Source organism: Bombus bifarius, unplaced genomic scaffold (assembly GCF_011952205.1).
Source record: "Bombus bifarius isolate JDL3187 unplaced genomic scaffold, Bbif_JDL3187 scf7180000008199, whole genome shotgun sequence".
In the NCBI taxonomy this organism is placed as follows: Eukaryota; Metazoa; Arthropoda; class Insecta; order Hymenoptera; family Apidae; genus Bombus; species Bombus bifarius.
The window spans coordinates 115,281-133,227 of NW_022884505.1; the positions used below are offsets into that span (position 1 = coordinate 115,281).

At 33.9% G+C, this 17,947-nt stretch overlaps 1 protein-coding gene across 6 annotated transcripts; it reads right to left on the reverse strand.

Moving 5' to 3' along the window:
• Positions 1-24: 24 nt before the first annotated feature.
• Positions 25-17,147, reverse strand: LOC117210023 (organic cation transporter protein-like). 6 transcript variants are annotated; one of them, XM_033452600.1, is made up of 10 exons: positions 16,598-17,147; positions 2,430-3,004; positions 1,984-2,275; positions 1,629-1,887; positions 1,342-1,510; positions 1,016-1,249; positions 713-927; positions 442-623; positions 236-372; positions 25-153 (listed from the first exon to the last, which is right to left on the reverse strand). In XM_033452600.1, exons 2-10 carry the CDS (start codon positions 2,570-2,572, stop codon positions 36-38), a joined length of 1,749 nt encoding a protein of 582 aa, XP_033308491.1. In that variant the 5' UTR covers positions 2,573-3,004; positions 16,598-17,147; the 3' UTR covers positions 25-35. The 6 variants fall into 6 exon arrangements, with proteins under 6 accessions (XP_033308491.1, XP_033308487.1, XP_033308489.1 ...); XM_033452596.1 differs by lacking the exon at positions 16,598-17,147 and adding an exon at positions 14,523-14,743; XM_033452598.1 differs by lacking the exon at positions 16,598-17,147 and adding an exon at positions 7,545-7,763.
• Positions 17,148-17,947: the final 800 nt, after the last annotated feature.

The window sequence follows — 17,947 nt, forward strand, 5'->3', positions numbered from 1 at the left end:
GAGCATAACCGTTGTATTTTTTTCCTAATTTAACGTCATCCGTTTTGTTTCTCGTGAACACCGTTTTCTTGTGGTTTCAATGGTTTTATCACATCAACTTCGTTTAGTTGTTCTATATCTAGTTGTTGCTTTTTCTTCTTCTTCTCCGATTTCCTAAAATCATGGAAATGTGATAATAGGATTTTTTGATATTTTACCTTGAGAAATGTAAAAGAAGTGTCGTATATCAACATACTTTCCAAATAATTCGCCATCTTGTATAGATTCTGGGAGCTTCTTATTTAACGTCTCTGGAAGGAGTAACGACATAACTCCACCAAAAAGTACGCACGATCCAAAAATAACAAATGGTAGAGGCATCCAGATTTCAGACTAGAAAATAGTATTTATCAAAAATAAATACATCATAAACATGATTAGGAAGTTAAAGTAATGAATTACCAAGTGAATGACATGTGGAGCAATTACTCCACCGATTCGAGCGAAAGTCGAGCTTGCTCCAAGACCGACATTTCGAATAACCGTAGGGAATTGTTCGGCAGTAAAAACGTAAATAGCACCATAAGATGATGTAATTGTGAGCTTACCGATCATCGCTAAACATATTACGAGCCACTGAGCATCTAAAAATATTCATAAATTAGAAAATATTAATAAATTTATTGATTAAAAAAACAATGCAATAAAATTTAATTTTTGTTTTGGTTCTAACCAGCAGGTACAAGCAAGATTCCAAGTAATGCAAATCCTGCTATTAGCATGCAACCGCACAGGATGATCTTTCTTCCCCAACGATTCAATGTAAAGATTAAAAACGTGTATGCAGGTATTTCCACCAACCCGGATATGACGAAATTAACGTAATCGTTGCCACCAAGGTTGGACACATGCCAGGATAAACCATAATATGTGCCACTATTTACAAGCCTATTAATAAGGAAAGGATGATATATTTGCAAATACTATATGCCAAAAAATACTGAAAAATCAGAAGGAAAATCAAAGTAAAGATTACCAATTGAAAAATAGTAGAATACTCTTTCTTCTCAAGTTTGGATACCGAAAAAGGTCAAATAACGATGGCTTTCTATAATCTGGTGTAGTTTCCTCGTTATTACTATTAAGAAGCGTATCCAGAGCTTCGCTCGGCATCTCTACGCCATTTTCTAAGGAAGCTCGTTGGAGGAGATCTTTCGCCTCTTGTACACGACCCTTTGTCAATAGCCAACGTGCGGATTCAGGAATGAACCTATAAAGTTTGTCACAACAATATTTAAAAAAATGAAGAAAAGAAAAATATATTTTGATTGAAAGCATTGAACAAAGAGATATTGATCTTACCACCAGTAGAGAAGAAACGCAATGCTAGGCACAGTGATAGCGATTTGTAGCATTCTCCAATCGGTTATAAAATACGCAAAACCAGCAGTTAGAATATATCCAGTTGTGAAGAACAATTGGCAGCCGACCCCAGCTACCAAACGCTTCTTTGGTCCTACCATTTCCAAGGCTGAAAGGCAACGTTGTCGTTCTCATTGTCAGTATTATAACATCAAGCTATAATATTAAATAATAGTAGTGAAGAATATATGAGATTTATTAAATATACGAAATTCGTAAGACTTTACCTATTACATAGGCGACTAAAAAGACTCCACTAGTAGTGGAGCCAACTATTAACCTGAAGACAACGTAGGAAATATACTCGGGGGAAATTGCGACTAGTATACCACCGACCAACTGTATGACTAAAGACAGGAAGAAAATTGGTCTACGCCCAAACTTATCGGACAAACCACCGAAAATCATCGAGCCAAGCATGACTCCTACCATAAACAACGAATCCCCCGTAGCTCTCAACCATGACCTATCGCAAACTAAATTCCACTGGAAATAAAACGAGATAATTATTTGTTAAAACGTTCGAAGGTATAGAAAATATTTGGGTTTATCATTTTAATGTCACGAAGACATGAAATATACCTCAGAAGTAGTAGTACTTTTATATTTGCTTCTATCATAAACGAACGTTTCACATGGCTTGTATCCTTGGGTGTTGAGACTATTCGGAGTTAATGGTTTTTCTCCGTGTATATTACCCGTTGACGTGTCGACGTACCTATCGATCGTTGTCTCATTAACGATATTGGGAAGATCCAGCATGTAGCATTGTAACAATTTTTCCTGCTCGTAACCCCCTGGATAACTCGTATTCAGTATGTGTGGCGGTAAAAAATATGTGGCATTCTCCGGATTTTCATGTGGTAACAGACATCTAGAACGAAAATTTATTTATGAAAATTCATTCTAGATATATAATTTATTATCCAAAGCGAGTTTTTAATCAATTTGAAAAACTCAGAGATATTGTTCTTTCAACAATATAAAAATATCAACAATCTATTTAAATTGCTAGAATAAGATTTTACCTAGCGTTCATTTTCGCGCTCAGGAAGACTCCAGAGATCTTATGGAAAGCACAGGATATCGCCGGTAGACAGAGCAACAGGTAGATTCTGCGTTGATATCGGCCGAACTCCCCCATTCGAAGTATAACATCGTCATACGCCATTTTTCCTTGATGCCTCTAATTCTTCTCCGTTTGCGCCTCCAAATCCCCGTAGTCCTTCTGCTCGGGGATACACTTCTAAAGTAACTTTTTTCTATCGTCGAATCCGTCTCGCTGGAAATAATGATTTCTCGCCTCAAGGAGGTCTTTAACCGTATCGCCGCTTCGATGAATCGAGTTACCGATTCATGAATTTTAATTTTGGAAAACCTCCCTCTATCCTTTCTTCTTTAGGAGAAGAGTGTAAGTCTATATTGATGGACTATGTCATTTTTAATAAAATAGAAGTTATATCGAAGTCGTTGTCAATAAGACAGTCTTTAAGAGTACTTTTATCTAAGCAGACAGTTTCTTGAACGTGTCAATGATCTAACGAAAGTTTAGATTGACTGTGTTGGCTCGGATTTTGCTGCATGTAGATCTCCCACTTTCACCCTGAAATTTAGAAATTGAATAGATTTGTGAAATTAACTCGTGAACACGTTTAACAATAAAACAATTCAAATCGAAAAACAATTTCAATCGAGTTCAAATATCATTCAGGAAAAATTGCTTAATCATTTTTGCAGCGAAGCGTTGTAATTTGCCTAAAATTAGTTGGGCATTCAAGGACATCGAAGAACGATGTCTCGCCAAATTAGTTAGCTATTTTGGCATTCTGACTTCAATTTTTCCACTTTAATTATTCCCCGTTATATACATAAAAATCGATGAATGTATTTATTCCATTTATCTATATCGGTATTTGTATTAGTAAGTAAATAACAAAATTATAAAAAATGGAATAAACTAATATGATTTTGAACTACTAATTTGTCCTACACGATCTCCAATACGATCTTTACTGCGCTACAATTTTAGCAGAATTGTAGCGATAAAATTCGCTGATATTACAATAAAGGCTCGTTAAAAATGCCCATTTCAATGACTGGTAGAAAATGTAGGAAATGCAGGCCATGAAACAATAGTTGGGAGCAAAATGCTTTGTATAAGGATAAAAATAATTTGTAACTCAAAGGATATGCAAATTGACTGGATAATCACGGAAACTATTCTCAAGGTAAGATATATACATATAAAATCGTTCTGCACGGTGTGCACAGTTAAGAATCATCAGGACATCGGGACCAACAGGCATCTCAATCAGATGGAGTACCTTGTAATGTTACACGATGCGATAAGTATTGCGATATGAGCTACACATTATCGAATCATTAACAATGTAAATGATTTAATATACACTTGCTTGGTTTTACCGGCTTGAATTCAACCTAACTACAGATAATCATCGGGATCGAATCCGACTAAAACATTTATACGAATATGTACTTGTATCTATCAGAAATATTTACGTAACGCGAAGATTACTGTGAATAATTCATCAGATAAAAATAACGAAAAATATGTGTCAAGTTGAACAAGAATGTTTAATGAATGATTTTCAAGATTGATAACGAATGTAGCATTATGTTAATAGCGAACAACATGAGATGACAAAATAAATATGTATGTGGTAATACAGAGCGGCAGAATAAGCAAGTCGAAATTATGCAATGAAAGAAATGTTGTATGCTTGCTTGATATATATTACTTAAAATGGAACACTGTTTAAATGAGTATACGAATATTTAATTTACGAGCTATATTGGAGTTTTGATGTCTATTTCAAACAGAATTTCTAAACTATCTTAAATATGCCGTAATCGTTGTATTATGCGTATAGATATTGTAGAAAATCAGTATAATTCGTTCCTTTTTCTGGAAAGTAAACTTGCGTGAGTGAATAGTTAAACTTTTAATTATAATCCTACTAATATAGTGAGTAAACGTTTCAAATTATATCTTGTTTCAATATCTCTTGAAAAGAAATAATGAACAATCGACTGACAATTGAGATAACGAGCAGGCCTATTTGAAGAAGATAGATATTTTTCTGCATAGTGACAAGGAAAACAATTACCGCTGATTGCAAGAGTGATCATCGTCAAAGGGGAGTCTCTTAATTTACAAGTATAAACTCGACTTTTATTTAAGTCGGTCTGTATGCTAATTGAAAAACAGTTTCTGAAATGATTGATAAAACCTGTACGCTATATTATAGTTCTATGTGGAAATTACATAAAAATAAATTTACGATCGAAAATCAGTAGATTTCATGTACGTAAATAGGTTGGATGTATTATGAAATATATGATATAATGCATAATATAATGTAACAGAATCATAGATGCGTGTATATGGATCTTATGCAATATCATTTAGACTTCCTGAAGAAAGTAAGTACACGTTGCCTCGCGTGTCAGGTTGAAGAATGACAGTGGACTAACTGTTCTGTATTTCCACTCAATGAAACTTATGAATTAAACGTATATACCTCGTGTGATCTTTACTACAGAAACATTTTTTATCTAAAAGATCCTTATACCAAAATTACGCTTATCGTACAATAAGCATTACTTTTTTGCCTCTAATTTAAATTAACAAGTAATTAACTAAATATTTTTGCTAAAAACTATACAAAACTATAAGAAGATAACGAATCTTCAGCAGCACTAACTTCGTTCCCTCTCATCTATTAATACTACCCTATCAGAAATAATACCTAAATAAAATTTAAAAAGATTACACAATCTCGTTGATTATCTTTCTAATATAATAAGATCTCTATAAAAGCCCTTCTCAGATTTTCATTCAACTAAAATAAGTTCAAATCATGCATCTTCTAAAATTATTAAAAAATAATTTTCTTCCTAAATGTATCAACTTCAAAAGCATATTGCCTTATTTACAAGAGCCAAAAGAACATGATCAACGTACTTGTACACGTCACGTGCTATTATACTCTACAATATACGCTCTTATGCCTTATACATATTAAGTATCCTAATCGCATTTCAACCGGATACTCGCTAATTAAAAGTATCGTATGTGTTTCCTCACGTAGTATGGTCACTGATATGGCAAGTTATCACACGTTTATTAAAGAAATCAGAGAGTGGTCGTTGGACGAACGAATACGAAGCAATCTTGCACGCACGAAGGCCGGACGACGACTGCCGGCGCTTTGGCCGATGCCGATGATACACAGGAACTCAAGTATATGACCCTTCCTCAGAGGTATAGCAGTGGCGCCGCAACCACCACCATCGACTGAACAAGTCTACCCTCCTCCTACCCTCACTTTTCTATCACGTTCCCCGTTGCCATCCACCAGGACTCCCACCAGCTTTCTTCCACCCTCGGGAGTGCCATGGTCAACCATACCAAATGGTTGTCTGAATGTCGATGACTTGTTGCTCCCAAGGAAGATCGTGAAATAGAAGAAGAACCTTTAATTGTTGGTACTTTATAGTCTTCTTCCTTAAATATTTCTTTTCATAGGTAGCTGGAGATTTTACCTTTGACTTTCAATTTTCTCTGTATTTTCATATTTATCATTTTCTATACTCGATCTATATTTTACCTTTTTATAGTATTGCTATCTTTCGTGGTCAATTTTTCTCTATATTTTCACATTTGTTACTATCAATGCTTGAAACTTTCGATTCCTAATTCTTTATTTCGTCTCTTCCTGTTTCCATCCAATTATCTTTCATTGATGCTAAAAAGATTGAACTATATTACTGGTTAAAAATCCCTCATTCAACTCTCAGTACTATTTTAAAGTTCGTTATCCTTAATTAAATTCGTTTCATCTCTGACCATTGAACCTCCAAATCTGTGTCTTTGACCTCACCAGAGGCTAAAAATTCTACTTCTAATTCTTTGTCTCGCTCGACTTCTCGAACTCATCCTGACCAAAGACCTGTTGCAAACCTGTTGCTCCTCGTTGAATCAGACGATTCACCGTGCCAAATTCATTTGGACAAGGTGGATGAACAGGAGAAATCAGCCAGCAATGTGCGGACAACATCGTTGGGATCATGTTGCTGGCGGAGGTTCGTTTGCTTTTTGCATTCCATCTTGGATTGATGTAGAGGTTCCTTTGGATCTTTTATTATCTAAATGCATCTATCATATTAGAATAAAATATATAAACTATGTATCTTTCAAGAGGAAACAATTATAATTCTTAATAAACGAATAAAGTATTCAATTAGGTTTAGAATCATCTATATCGAAAGCTTGAAATAATTTTTGAAAAAAGAAAAATTGTGTCTAAATATCTGAAGGAGAATGATCATATCTCTGATCAGATCATCAAATGATCTATTTGCCATAAGCATCATTTAAAAATAAAATTCACGTTTATTTCCGATCTATTATAAAGAGAAACATAGCAAGTAAATTCTACTACTACTCATACATGTGAATGCTTGAAGATGTAAGCAGGAGACTATCTTCAAATAGATATTTCATACGTTAATGACCTAAGTAAATATTTAGATTATCTTCCTGTTGAAAACTTCAATGCCCACTGTATTATGTAAGAAGAGTTAAATATTACAACGACAGATCTCTATGTAAATATATGCAAGAAAAAAATATTTCAAGAGAAACCAGTATTTACACCTTTTTAAAGATTCAAGAAGACACTTATTCATCACTACCATAAAAAATGCACTTGAATTGTGACCAAAATAATTGACGCATTTTTTCATGCCAACTCAACAGACATAAAATACTAATAATCACAAAACTTGTAGCAACAATTAATTATCCTTATCTGGTAAAATCTTCTTCAACAATTAAGGAAACATATCATAATTAACCATTAATTTTATATGAAATAATCATTAAACACATAAAGAGTACCAATGGTCACAAGCACACAGTGGAAAGCAACTAGAAAAGGTGCATATATCGTGCGGTCATAACTATGCGCATTGAGTCATGCCAGTTCTCAGGATGCAAACAGATCGCGTAGCGGCGAGTTGATAACACAACGAGCTGGGCGAATTGATGGTGCCGCGTGCGTGTAACGCGCTGGAAACGATGACAAGGTAAAAAGTGGTCGTTTGCATTCGCGGCATACCGCGGCAATTCAGTCGCGTGCTGAAGCAGGGCCTGATGTTCGTTCACGAAGAGGCTTAGGACCGTTGGAGAACGCAGCTCCTGCTGGAATTTAGGATCCTTCCAGAATAAAATCCCTTTAGAGATTTTCGAATATTTATGATTGCTCAAGAAGGTGCTGGTTGACCATTTGCTTTCGGGAATTAATCCGATAGAGCATGTTCCTTTTATTATCTCTCGATCCTCTCTGAAGAGAAAAGAGGTTTATTTTTGCCATAAGGCAGCACTCTACCCTAGACAATTACTTTTATCTATTATTACGGAATATAAAAAAAGAATCAGTAACTACGTAGATAAATATGTAGATACATATTTTTTAACTTGTAACCAAAATTTCAAATAATTGTCTTCAATAACACGGGAAATAGAATATCATCTGTTATGTAACTATTTTTAAACCTTCAAGACTAAAATACTCTCTTAGTCCTTCATTTCTTGTGTTTCTCTTCCTGATATGGAGAAATTTCTTCAGGGATGAAGTTGATGGTGCAAGATAGGTCTGAGGATCTCCAGTACAACGTGACCCGGTAGAAAAGTAAATAAATCGATGGAAACTGCAAGAAAATGTAAATTATTCAGGGTGCGTGGCGATGGGAGGCACGAAAAACATGGAGGACGAGGAGATCTTGTAAATTACGATTCTCCGGTGATCCTCGTGCGGACGATCTCCCTCGAAGGACGAGTACAAAAGAGGACCGAGACGCAGAGATGTAATTTACAACAGGTTTTCGTCCGTGGAAAAACATTGACGGGCATGACTGAAACGCACAGTCGTTCAGACGCCAGATTATATCCCGTAACATTAAGAACCATAACACTTTGTCTCGTCAGCGTAGATCTCACTCTCTCTTTCTCTGTTACACTTTGTCTACTCCATTTCGCGTCTGGTGCATTTAAAAGAAACGGATAATTGCACGTATTCTGCGCACTATAACCGGATGCTCGATAGTTACCCCAATTCTTTGTAAATTGCAATACCGCGGGACGAAATTGAAGTTATTATGCTGGAAGATATGGATGATGCCACAGTGGAACGCTTCTCCCGCTTGTTTCGCTTATACTACTTTATTTCTTTCAGAACTCTTGGGATGGATAGTATTCTCTTGATAATGTTCAACTATTGATCCATTCTACTGATATCGAACCTAGTAAAGAGGTGGTTTTATCAATAACATTCAATAAATCTAAGTATTTAAGCTATACTACTTAATGCATATTACATATATTGTCATTTTGTGGGATTTATTTAAAACGTTTGTAATTTAACTTACTTCAAATAATGTAATATATTTTTTAGATTATTAACATAGAAATCGATCTGAAAAATAGATCGAATAGTTCAGAGACACACGATACTTATTAAAATAAGTTAAGATATTTTATTCTTTTACTCTAATTATATATTTGATATTTTTTGTATATCATCTGGTAATGAATTAAAACATGATTATCAAATAATTTTACGTCTCTATCATTAAAAATTTTTCACCTCGATATATTTAGAACACAAGTAGATAGAATAAAAAGAGACTTTTGTTTCTTTCTCCTATCTGTTGGAATTGCCATCGTTCATTCGCCTATTCTCTCATCACGTTGGTTTATGATTCTCCCATTTTACGTTTATGATGAAACTTAAGGACTCGGGCGGCATATATCTGTGAAAAGAGTAATCAACCTTACGCTATCTATAAATAGAGTGTGTGCGTTTATGCGAGTTCGGAGCGAGTGCCGAGAGGCTAGAGCGTGAAAGGGAGAAGTCGGGGTACAGGTGTATTTCCCGTCGAGTACGAATTGATTTGAGAAACATTATGCTCCAACCGACAACCGGTTTTCACATTGATTGCCCAGCAAATCGTAACTTTATCGTTCGTGCCCACGGACTTGCCGATATTTCTTTTCTTTATCTGCTTTCCTTCATCGTGAGAGCATTTTTCTATGATTATTTGTTGATAAAAGACTGCGTTTAAATTTTCTAATTGAAAAGCGTTCTAATATTAATATAGTATGACGCTAACACAAATAAATTTACATAAATTTTCGTCCTTTTGACACTTTGTTCCTTAAATGAAAATCATTGCTCTATGCTATTTTTTGTCATTTTTTATACTTTGAAAATTAAAACCTTCTTAGGATGCTTCTGTGAAGATTTCAAAATAGGAATGAAGAATTCCTCTTTGACTAAGAGCGAAATATCTTCGCAGAAAACTAGTTATTTTTTGTGACGTAAAAATAATTGCTTCTAAATATTTAGAGGAATATTCATGGAATAAACAAGTGTAAAGTCCTTCTATACTTAACGTCGTCGTAGTAAAGCGCCGCTTGCTTATAAGCACGCAAAGTAGCAAAGCTTAGAGGAATTCTTGAAATGCTCTCTCAGAATAACTTGCATGTTGGTCATTTTATTCGAGTAGATGATTCTTTGTTTATTTTGAGAAGATCTTAATTAAGATTGCGGCTTTCTGAAATTAGAAAAAGCTGTTGAAATTCCTAAAATGGATGACACACAACATTCAGTGAACTTATCATAATGAATAATTGTTTATCCCAATTAAAAGTATAACTTAGTATTTATTTCCAAGAAAGAATTGTTTTCTGCAATGGAAACATTCTTTTACATCATATAGATTGTTTCACCAAACTGATCTCGAGTCGATAGCTTAATCGGCTGTATCACCAATGTTGGATGATTGGTCCGATGACAACCATTAATGGAAGATTCAGAACATCAAACATAAAAGTGTCTTACAACGACACTAGAACGCTATAACGGCTTTAATATCCGTGTGAAGTTGAATTCGACATAGAGGTATGTTAACGTCCAAAAGTATCTATTGCGGGATTAATGTCCCACTATTATTGTTGGGTCATGCATATTTATGCATTAATGCGAAATTCGAGTATACGAAAATGCATAGAATCCGTATTTAAAATATCCAAAGTAGAGTATTCCTTACAGTTTAATAGAGGAGAGAAACCTCTATTTAAGTTTATAAAAATATGAATTTGCATAAATATTTGTAATTTAGTTACAAGTAATATAAGTATCATAGGTCAGAGATGGACTATGCAACAATTTGAACTAAAGTAGGTTACTTAATTTTAGGATACTAAATTTTAATTTGTACAAAGTCAAGTGGTAATTGATATTGATATTTGTAAACAAACTTGCTTTATAAAAAATACGATTTAGTTAGAACAATTCGACCAGTTGGTTTTGTTCGTGATAAGATAATCTTATCCTAAGCCTTGTTATGGTATATGATATCCAGTTACATATATTATAAATTTTGACAATGAATTTTGATCATTAACGTTTATTGTTTTTGACATTTCTTTTCTATCATGAAACTATTTCATACGTGTTCATTTTAGTAGTTACGTTGAAGATCTTTCTGAGATATTACCGTCTGCACGATAGATTCTAAGAGGCGCGTCATTGCTTAATCACTCACTACGCTCTTCAACTCGAATATTTAATCCTTACGGAGGAAAATGAAACCATTTACAATTACGATCCTTCTAGAGATTTGATAAATAGGGTCATATAAATTCTTTTAGTAACAATCTTAATGCAACGGATAAACGTTTTCTTTTATCATAATTTTTTTTTTAATTTTTTAACCACATCATTTTTATCATAAATTCTAATTACTCATCGAAGTATCTAATAACACAGTAATTAGAGAATTATTAAAACGGTGTTTTGCTAAAACTAAGTTTTTCGGAATGCTATTTTCTGCAATAACCTTAATTAATTTTTAATGAATCAACAAAAGTATTCGTATTAATAAGTATCAGGTTAAAGAAATTTATCGTCAGTTATGTTATAACAAGCTAAAAGTCTATGTCCTTTATATCTATTCCTTTTATGGATTTTAGGAAAATGCAAGACAATTCCGATATTTCATAGAACAGCATTCTTTTTCCTGAAGGACCAACTAACTGGAATTATATAATTTTTTTCCAAGTTATCTCGATTGTTCACTCTGGTATACCTATTCCTCGCGCTTACCGACCGCCTCTTTTGGTCGCAGACACGAAGTTTTTCCTTTTTTTTCTTCCATAAAAATTCCAACGCTCATCCCTTCTACTCCTCTGTCACGCGCGTACAAAGTCATGACTTACATGGGCGCCGATAGAATTTCGTCTAAAATGGGGAAAATTAATAATTTTTCAAATCCACCATTAACTATCCCACAGAATTAACTTTATCATTTTTTATGAATCTTTAATCTTTTTTTTTGTACTTTAGTAAATGAATTTGACATAACTTTCTAGCTGTATACATTATAATAAAAATTATATAAGTTTATGAAATACAATGAAGATCTAGATAAAAATACAAGTATTATTGAAAATCCATCCACCTGATCAACATGCTGTTTCACACGGGATCGCAGCAACCACGCCTTCCCTTGACGCGTGATTCCACGACCCACGTGGATAGACATTCTCTTGGAACGCTCACATTTTACAGTTATCGCGCACCTTAGGGAAACGAATAATTTCCAATAGCGTCACTGCTTGCCTCAAGCAATGTGTTCTATGAAGGATGCGAATATAACTGGTTAAATTTTCCGTATTTATCAAAGGCAATGTTCTTGAACATTTTGGAACTGCATATTTCTCATTTAAGTTTAAAGATCCCATTTAACATAACATTTTTAGTTGCGCCAAACTTCAATGTTTCTACAAAAAAAGGTTCTAATTAAAACACAGAGATAAAAAACAATCTTCCATTGTCTTCTACCACTTATGAAAAAACGTATTTTTGTAAATATGATTTGTAAAATGGAACTCAGATAGAAAATTGTTTTATCTGTTAAATATTGTAAAGAGTATTATACTTCGGATGTTTCATATATTTTTGCATATTATGTGTTTTCTGTGCATTTTTGTACCTTCAAATTTCCCATACATGTATACAGATTCACAGTCTACTAATGACTATCTACAAACAATTCCATCGTTAATTAATCAAGTTTAGTAAAGAGGACAGTAAAGTAAACAAAATAAAGAAAAAAGGTGCCACCTTGAAATCGTTATCGCGAGTCCAAGTGTTGATAGAAAGGGGCACAGCATCCTTGTTGAAGCAGAATGTAGAATTAGAAACTGGTGGTAAAAAATAATGTTAAAACGTCAGTGTGTCGGCGCCCATGGATGGCTACCCCCTTTTAGCTACTCCCATCGCCGTTGGAGGCCGAGAGAGCAGAGCTCGAGAGCGAACTCGAAGGCTATTTATAGTAGGGAGCGGCTTCTAGTTCCCACCGCGTGAAAAATCGCGACTGGTTTCCTGCGAGCCAGAGAGAAGGAAAGAGGAGAAGGGAAGTATTTAAACTTTGGAGGGAGGTAAATGAAAGGAGGGAAGAATGGGCGGTACGGAGAAAGAAGAAGGGGAGAGAAGGAGACAGAAGGAGACACAGGAAAGCGAGATAAGGCGGCAGGTTCTGTCTGTATACTCGTCTTGACTCGCTTTCTCTTGTCCATTTGCCTCGTTTTAAGCGTTCGCCCCGAAAGGCTTGAAAGCCCTGAAAGGCCGCTGTCCTTGCAAGGGCGCTCCCGTGAACTACACTCGCGGAGGAAGCAAGAAAGTCGCTGGAGGCGTTTGCATCCCCCTCTGAGAAATTTTAACGTAGAAATACAGACACCAAACTCAGGCTACTGGCGGGAAACTGGCCAGCCGAGTCATCCGTTTCATTAAATGCTCCCCGGGATCACTTGACTTCCTTTCAACTGAAGACTAGAGAGAAAGGATATAATAAGTCACATTTCCTATTTTCTTAATTTTTTACAGAGCAGCAGTTTTAAATTTCTATATTCTTTTGTGAATTAATTATACATTACCAACATTATCCTTTCTTTAAGTTTGAATATTTTTACAAATATTGCTCGTTATAATATTAAAATATTGAAAAGATCAATATATTATCAACAATTATACATAACAATTATCTTAACAATACTTTTAACTGAACCTAATAGATTCCTTAATTTCTAAATTTGATGTTACTCGATTCAAAAACTGAAACAAATGAAATGTAAAGTATTGAGTACTATATTATACTCTATTCTAAATAAAGAAACTATTAAAGATTCAAGGTAAACAACATTTCAGCTCTTATACGATGTTTTATATGGATGATTGACTTAACGTGAACGCTTCAAAACATTGGTGATATGTAGAGTCAACAATATTCGAAGGCCTAAGATTTTATGAAATCGTCTTCCTCATTAACATGTCTCTGTGTCAGAATATATATCCGTCGTCTATTCGCATACGAGATGAAGATCGTGCTTCCACAACTTTCCATATTCCATTTTATCCAATGTGCATTCCAACAATGTTTATCTTGGTTACGGGACAGCAATATTCAGATGTTTAAGGAAATCCTCATCATTGTTATTGCAAATATTTACATAATTTTTGCTGCAAATATTCAGTGACTCATGTTCTGCAGCATAGAAAAGTGTAAGATTATAAATTGTATGATTAAATCTTAAGTTCTAGAGTGAATATTTGCATGGAGTTTACGTTTTCATCTGCAATATTTTCCCGCGTGTATTTTGTACTACGAGCATGCGCGTTGGTAAATTTGTTGAGCAGAAACTCGCGCATAGTTGGCATGCTAATGAACCAGATTGTTTCACAGAAATGATCAATGATATAATTACTCTTTTTGTACGAAACCTTCTGGCAATATTATTTTCTAATACGCAGAACGTGTGAACATATACCCCTCTTATGATTGAGGATTGCTTTCGCGATCGTTCATATGAACTTTTTATTAGTTGCTTAGCTGACCCGGCGTCGCGTCGACTGTCTGCCGGCCGGCCAAGTATGCACAGTTAATCGATAATGAACGTAAAAGCAGCAGTTCCACGACAAGTGAACCAATTTGTACTTCCCACTACACGCGAAACATATGTCAACCTTTTATACCTGTCTGTCTCTGTCATAGAATCGTAGATTTCCCAGCGAGTGGCAGCTAGTTCGGGGGCTCACGTCACACATTAAAACGTCAAAGCACTGAAAGCACACACTAACGAGAAAAGGACAGGTCGAAGACCCTATGATACTGAATATGTACTTTCCAAAGCTATCGAAAGATGGCGTTGTACACAATTTATGAATTATTGAATATCCATTTGATTTATAGTAACATTTTACATAATTAGAATGTTTTTTAAACTTTATGTTACTTTACGCCCTGCGTTTTACTCGTACGAAAGAAAATATATGTATATTTTAAATATTTATAAAAATATAATTTATAATTCCAATGCATCATCGCTTCGAAAATGTTTGCAATGCATAAAAGTATTCATTCGTATATACGTTGTCAACTTTGTTCAATATGAGTTAACAAGAGCGAATCATATATTTGATCTATTGTACTTTGATATTGTGCATTATGCTTGCACTTGACCTCTCGTCGAGTTTCATGCTCATGTACAGTTGAATATTGATTCATATGGGCGATATCGTTCGATAGTATTGGGAGAAATGCATGATTGCATTTGGAATGAAATGTTTGTTCGACATTTTTGAGTAACCAATTCAATCCCAAAAAGGGAAGGTTGTTTCATTCTAAAGGCAGCAAATATCTGTTAACTGCACTACATTGCAATGCGCATAAAATGTTGAGCATAATAGTAACAAAGTATTGAACTATGTGCGCTATTCTTTAAATTACATTCATGCACAATCCTGCATACAAAACAGAAATGCGATTAGACGCATGATTCTAATGCATGTCACACAATTCAACTTGCTGATAATGTATGCTCTACAATAATGTGTCTTTCTTTTTAAAATATCTACTGTAAATAGCTGGATTAAAATTACTTTCATTATTTATTTTTTATTAATTTATATTACATACTTGAATTATGTTTACATTTCTACTGTTCTTCAAACTACTGCTTTATCAATTGAGAAATTATTAGAATAGCGTTCAGCATCGGATAGCAATTGGCTCTGTGGAGACATTAGTGTAGAAAAGAGCAAAAAGAGCTTGGCACCAATAAAGTACGATCAATATAAATACAAAATCGATTAAACGTTATTTAATACTTCTAACAGCATTCGGAATCATCGAAACACCTGCTTTTTCCTTGTTTTGTGTAGGTTAGCGCACTTAACTATCCTCATGTCAATTGATAGATGCAATCCGTACTGTAATGCCTTAACGTCGAACTCTACCGGTTCTCTACTCGAAACGATTGGCATTGACTGGTGACAAATGCGTAATCACCTCGCATTAACAGTGTACATTCTGAATGGGACCACAGTCCGGTTGGGCGACAGCATTAAGTATAGAATCATAACGAGTGCTATAAAAAAATCATCTTCTTATGCTTTCTTTTATAAATTTATGTACAGTATAAATAAATAAATAATTAATGTATAATAATATATAAATAGATCTTGGTACATATGTATGCATGTATAAATCCAATGGGAAATTTAAAATGTAACAATTATTAGTTTAACAATTTTTTATGATATCGAAATTAACTAATAGCAATACTGGTAGGCAAACAATTGATATAATAAAAATATATGTACATCGATAGTGTAAAATTTTTTAAATTTGAATCCATGAAGAATGTTCAGTTTCTCCTAGAAATTGCATATCTTAATATTTTATTGAAATCGGAGTAGCTATTTAAAGATGATTGTTTGGATACCTTTTACTATTTCATTCCTAATTTTATTTTTATATATCTTTGTATTTTTACTTCTCCTTCTTCACATACACACAGTTATATATTACTTCTATTTTTATATCTTTATCGCGGTAATAATATAATTAGACAGCGTCACTTAACATCATATAGATCTTGTGTTCAAATGGCAGGACGGGAATAGCAGCGAACATATTAATCACTGATATTACAATCATTCGATCATTCTTGATACCATTTATAACATTTAAAAATCTGTTTGAAAATGTCACAGTACATAATTAAGTATATACATATAAAAAATAATATTAATACAATAAAACTTACTTAAATTTTGGATCCAATGAAATTTTAATCGTCCCACGGTCATTGATTATATTACACGATACAACAATCAATCATATTGGATGTATAACTATGTATATCATTTCGAACAGTACAAACATAACACACATTTACTATTGGTATATTTCACAGATACAATTGCTATATAATTACATCGCTAAAAATCATGACACTTAGTAAGAAGCACATTTAAATATTTTGATTAACAATATCTATATCAGCACACTATAACGATCAAAGAGGATATTCGCGTGTATGATTGTTGTTATGATCGAATTTACGATTAATTATTTACAAACTATAAACATTCAGTTTTCCATAAAGATTCAGAAGGTATCGAGGATAGGAAACCTCGTTTATTCCGCGGAACAGTGTTCTCCATGTCAAGAGAGAGTTTTGTTTGTTGAAACCGATTCACTACAGTCCGTACTCGTTTTAACGTTCGCATGAGCTTAACTGACAATGAAATGAAGCTTTGTAATTTCCAGGTCGTGTTCACCTATCTAGAGTGGGCATGAAACAGATACAATCAAGGACGTGTTAAGCATAGGCTTAGCTTGTAACTTCGTGTAATTCACATTACTCCTCATTGAACGAAAGTAGCGTATTTCGAACATGTAGAGGAGAAGGTGGCAACATGGAACCCTGTCGGTAAATTGAAATCTCACTTTAATACAATATTTCAGGCGTACATGTATTGGACAACAGTCTAATTATATTCGATTTAAGCACAAAACAACACAGCGGTAAAAGCGAAAAAATGTCAAATGTTTATTATTTATTTACCTTTATCTTAATATTAAATATCCAAATTCTTTCATATATTAGTCATTTCCAGTTGTTCAAAAGAAAAAAAAGTAAGATTTCGTTATTCCTACTTTCTTCTCAATTTTGTATTTTGCATAGTTACTATATATTTCCTTTTCCTTCTTTGCAAATATCAATGAACCAATTGATTCTATACCTGTTTAAAAAAAGTAGTTGATGGTAATTAATAGGTTATTCATATTTCCGGTCTCGAGTATAACGATGTAAGATTATATTTTTAAACGAGTAAACAATATATTGATCGTTTGATGCAGTGTAATAACATCTGAACCATCGTGTAGAATTTTCTACTTAACCATTTTTGACCTGAACTTGTTCGTAAAATATTAGATTACTACCTTATTATTCTATCAGCTGAATCTATTGTTTAATTTCAATTGTGAAGTCTTCTTTCTGGCATATGTGTTTAACAAGGTCGACCAGATTAATGGAGTAAATTTCAAGGAAATACGATACTTCATTATATCGACACCAATATTTATATATTAAATTATAGGATTAATC

Bases quoted from the DNA above. Each gene is read 5' to 3' on its own strand.
- LOC117210023 (XM_033452600.1), bottom strand. From the start codon at position 2,572: ATGGCGTATGACGATGTTATACTTCGAATGGGGGAGTTCGGCCGATAT. The intron at 1,511-1,628 runs GTAAAGTCTTAC...GTTGCCTTTCAG, and splicing joins TTTAGTCGCCTATGTAATAG to CCTTGGAAATGGTAGGACCA. The intron at 373-441 runs GTAATTCATTAC...ACTATTTTCTAG, and splicing joins CTCCACATGTCATTCACTTG to TCTGAAATCTGGATGCCTCT.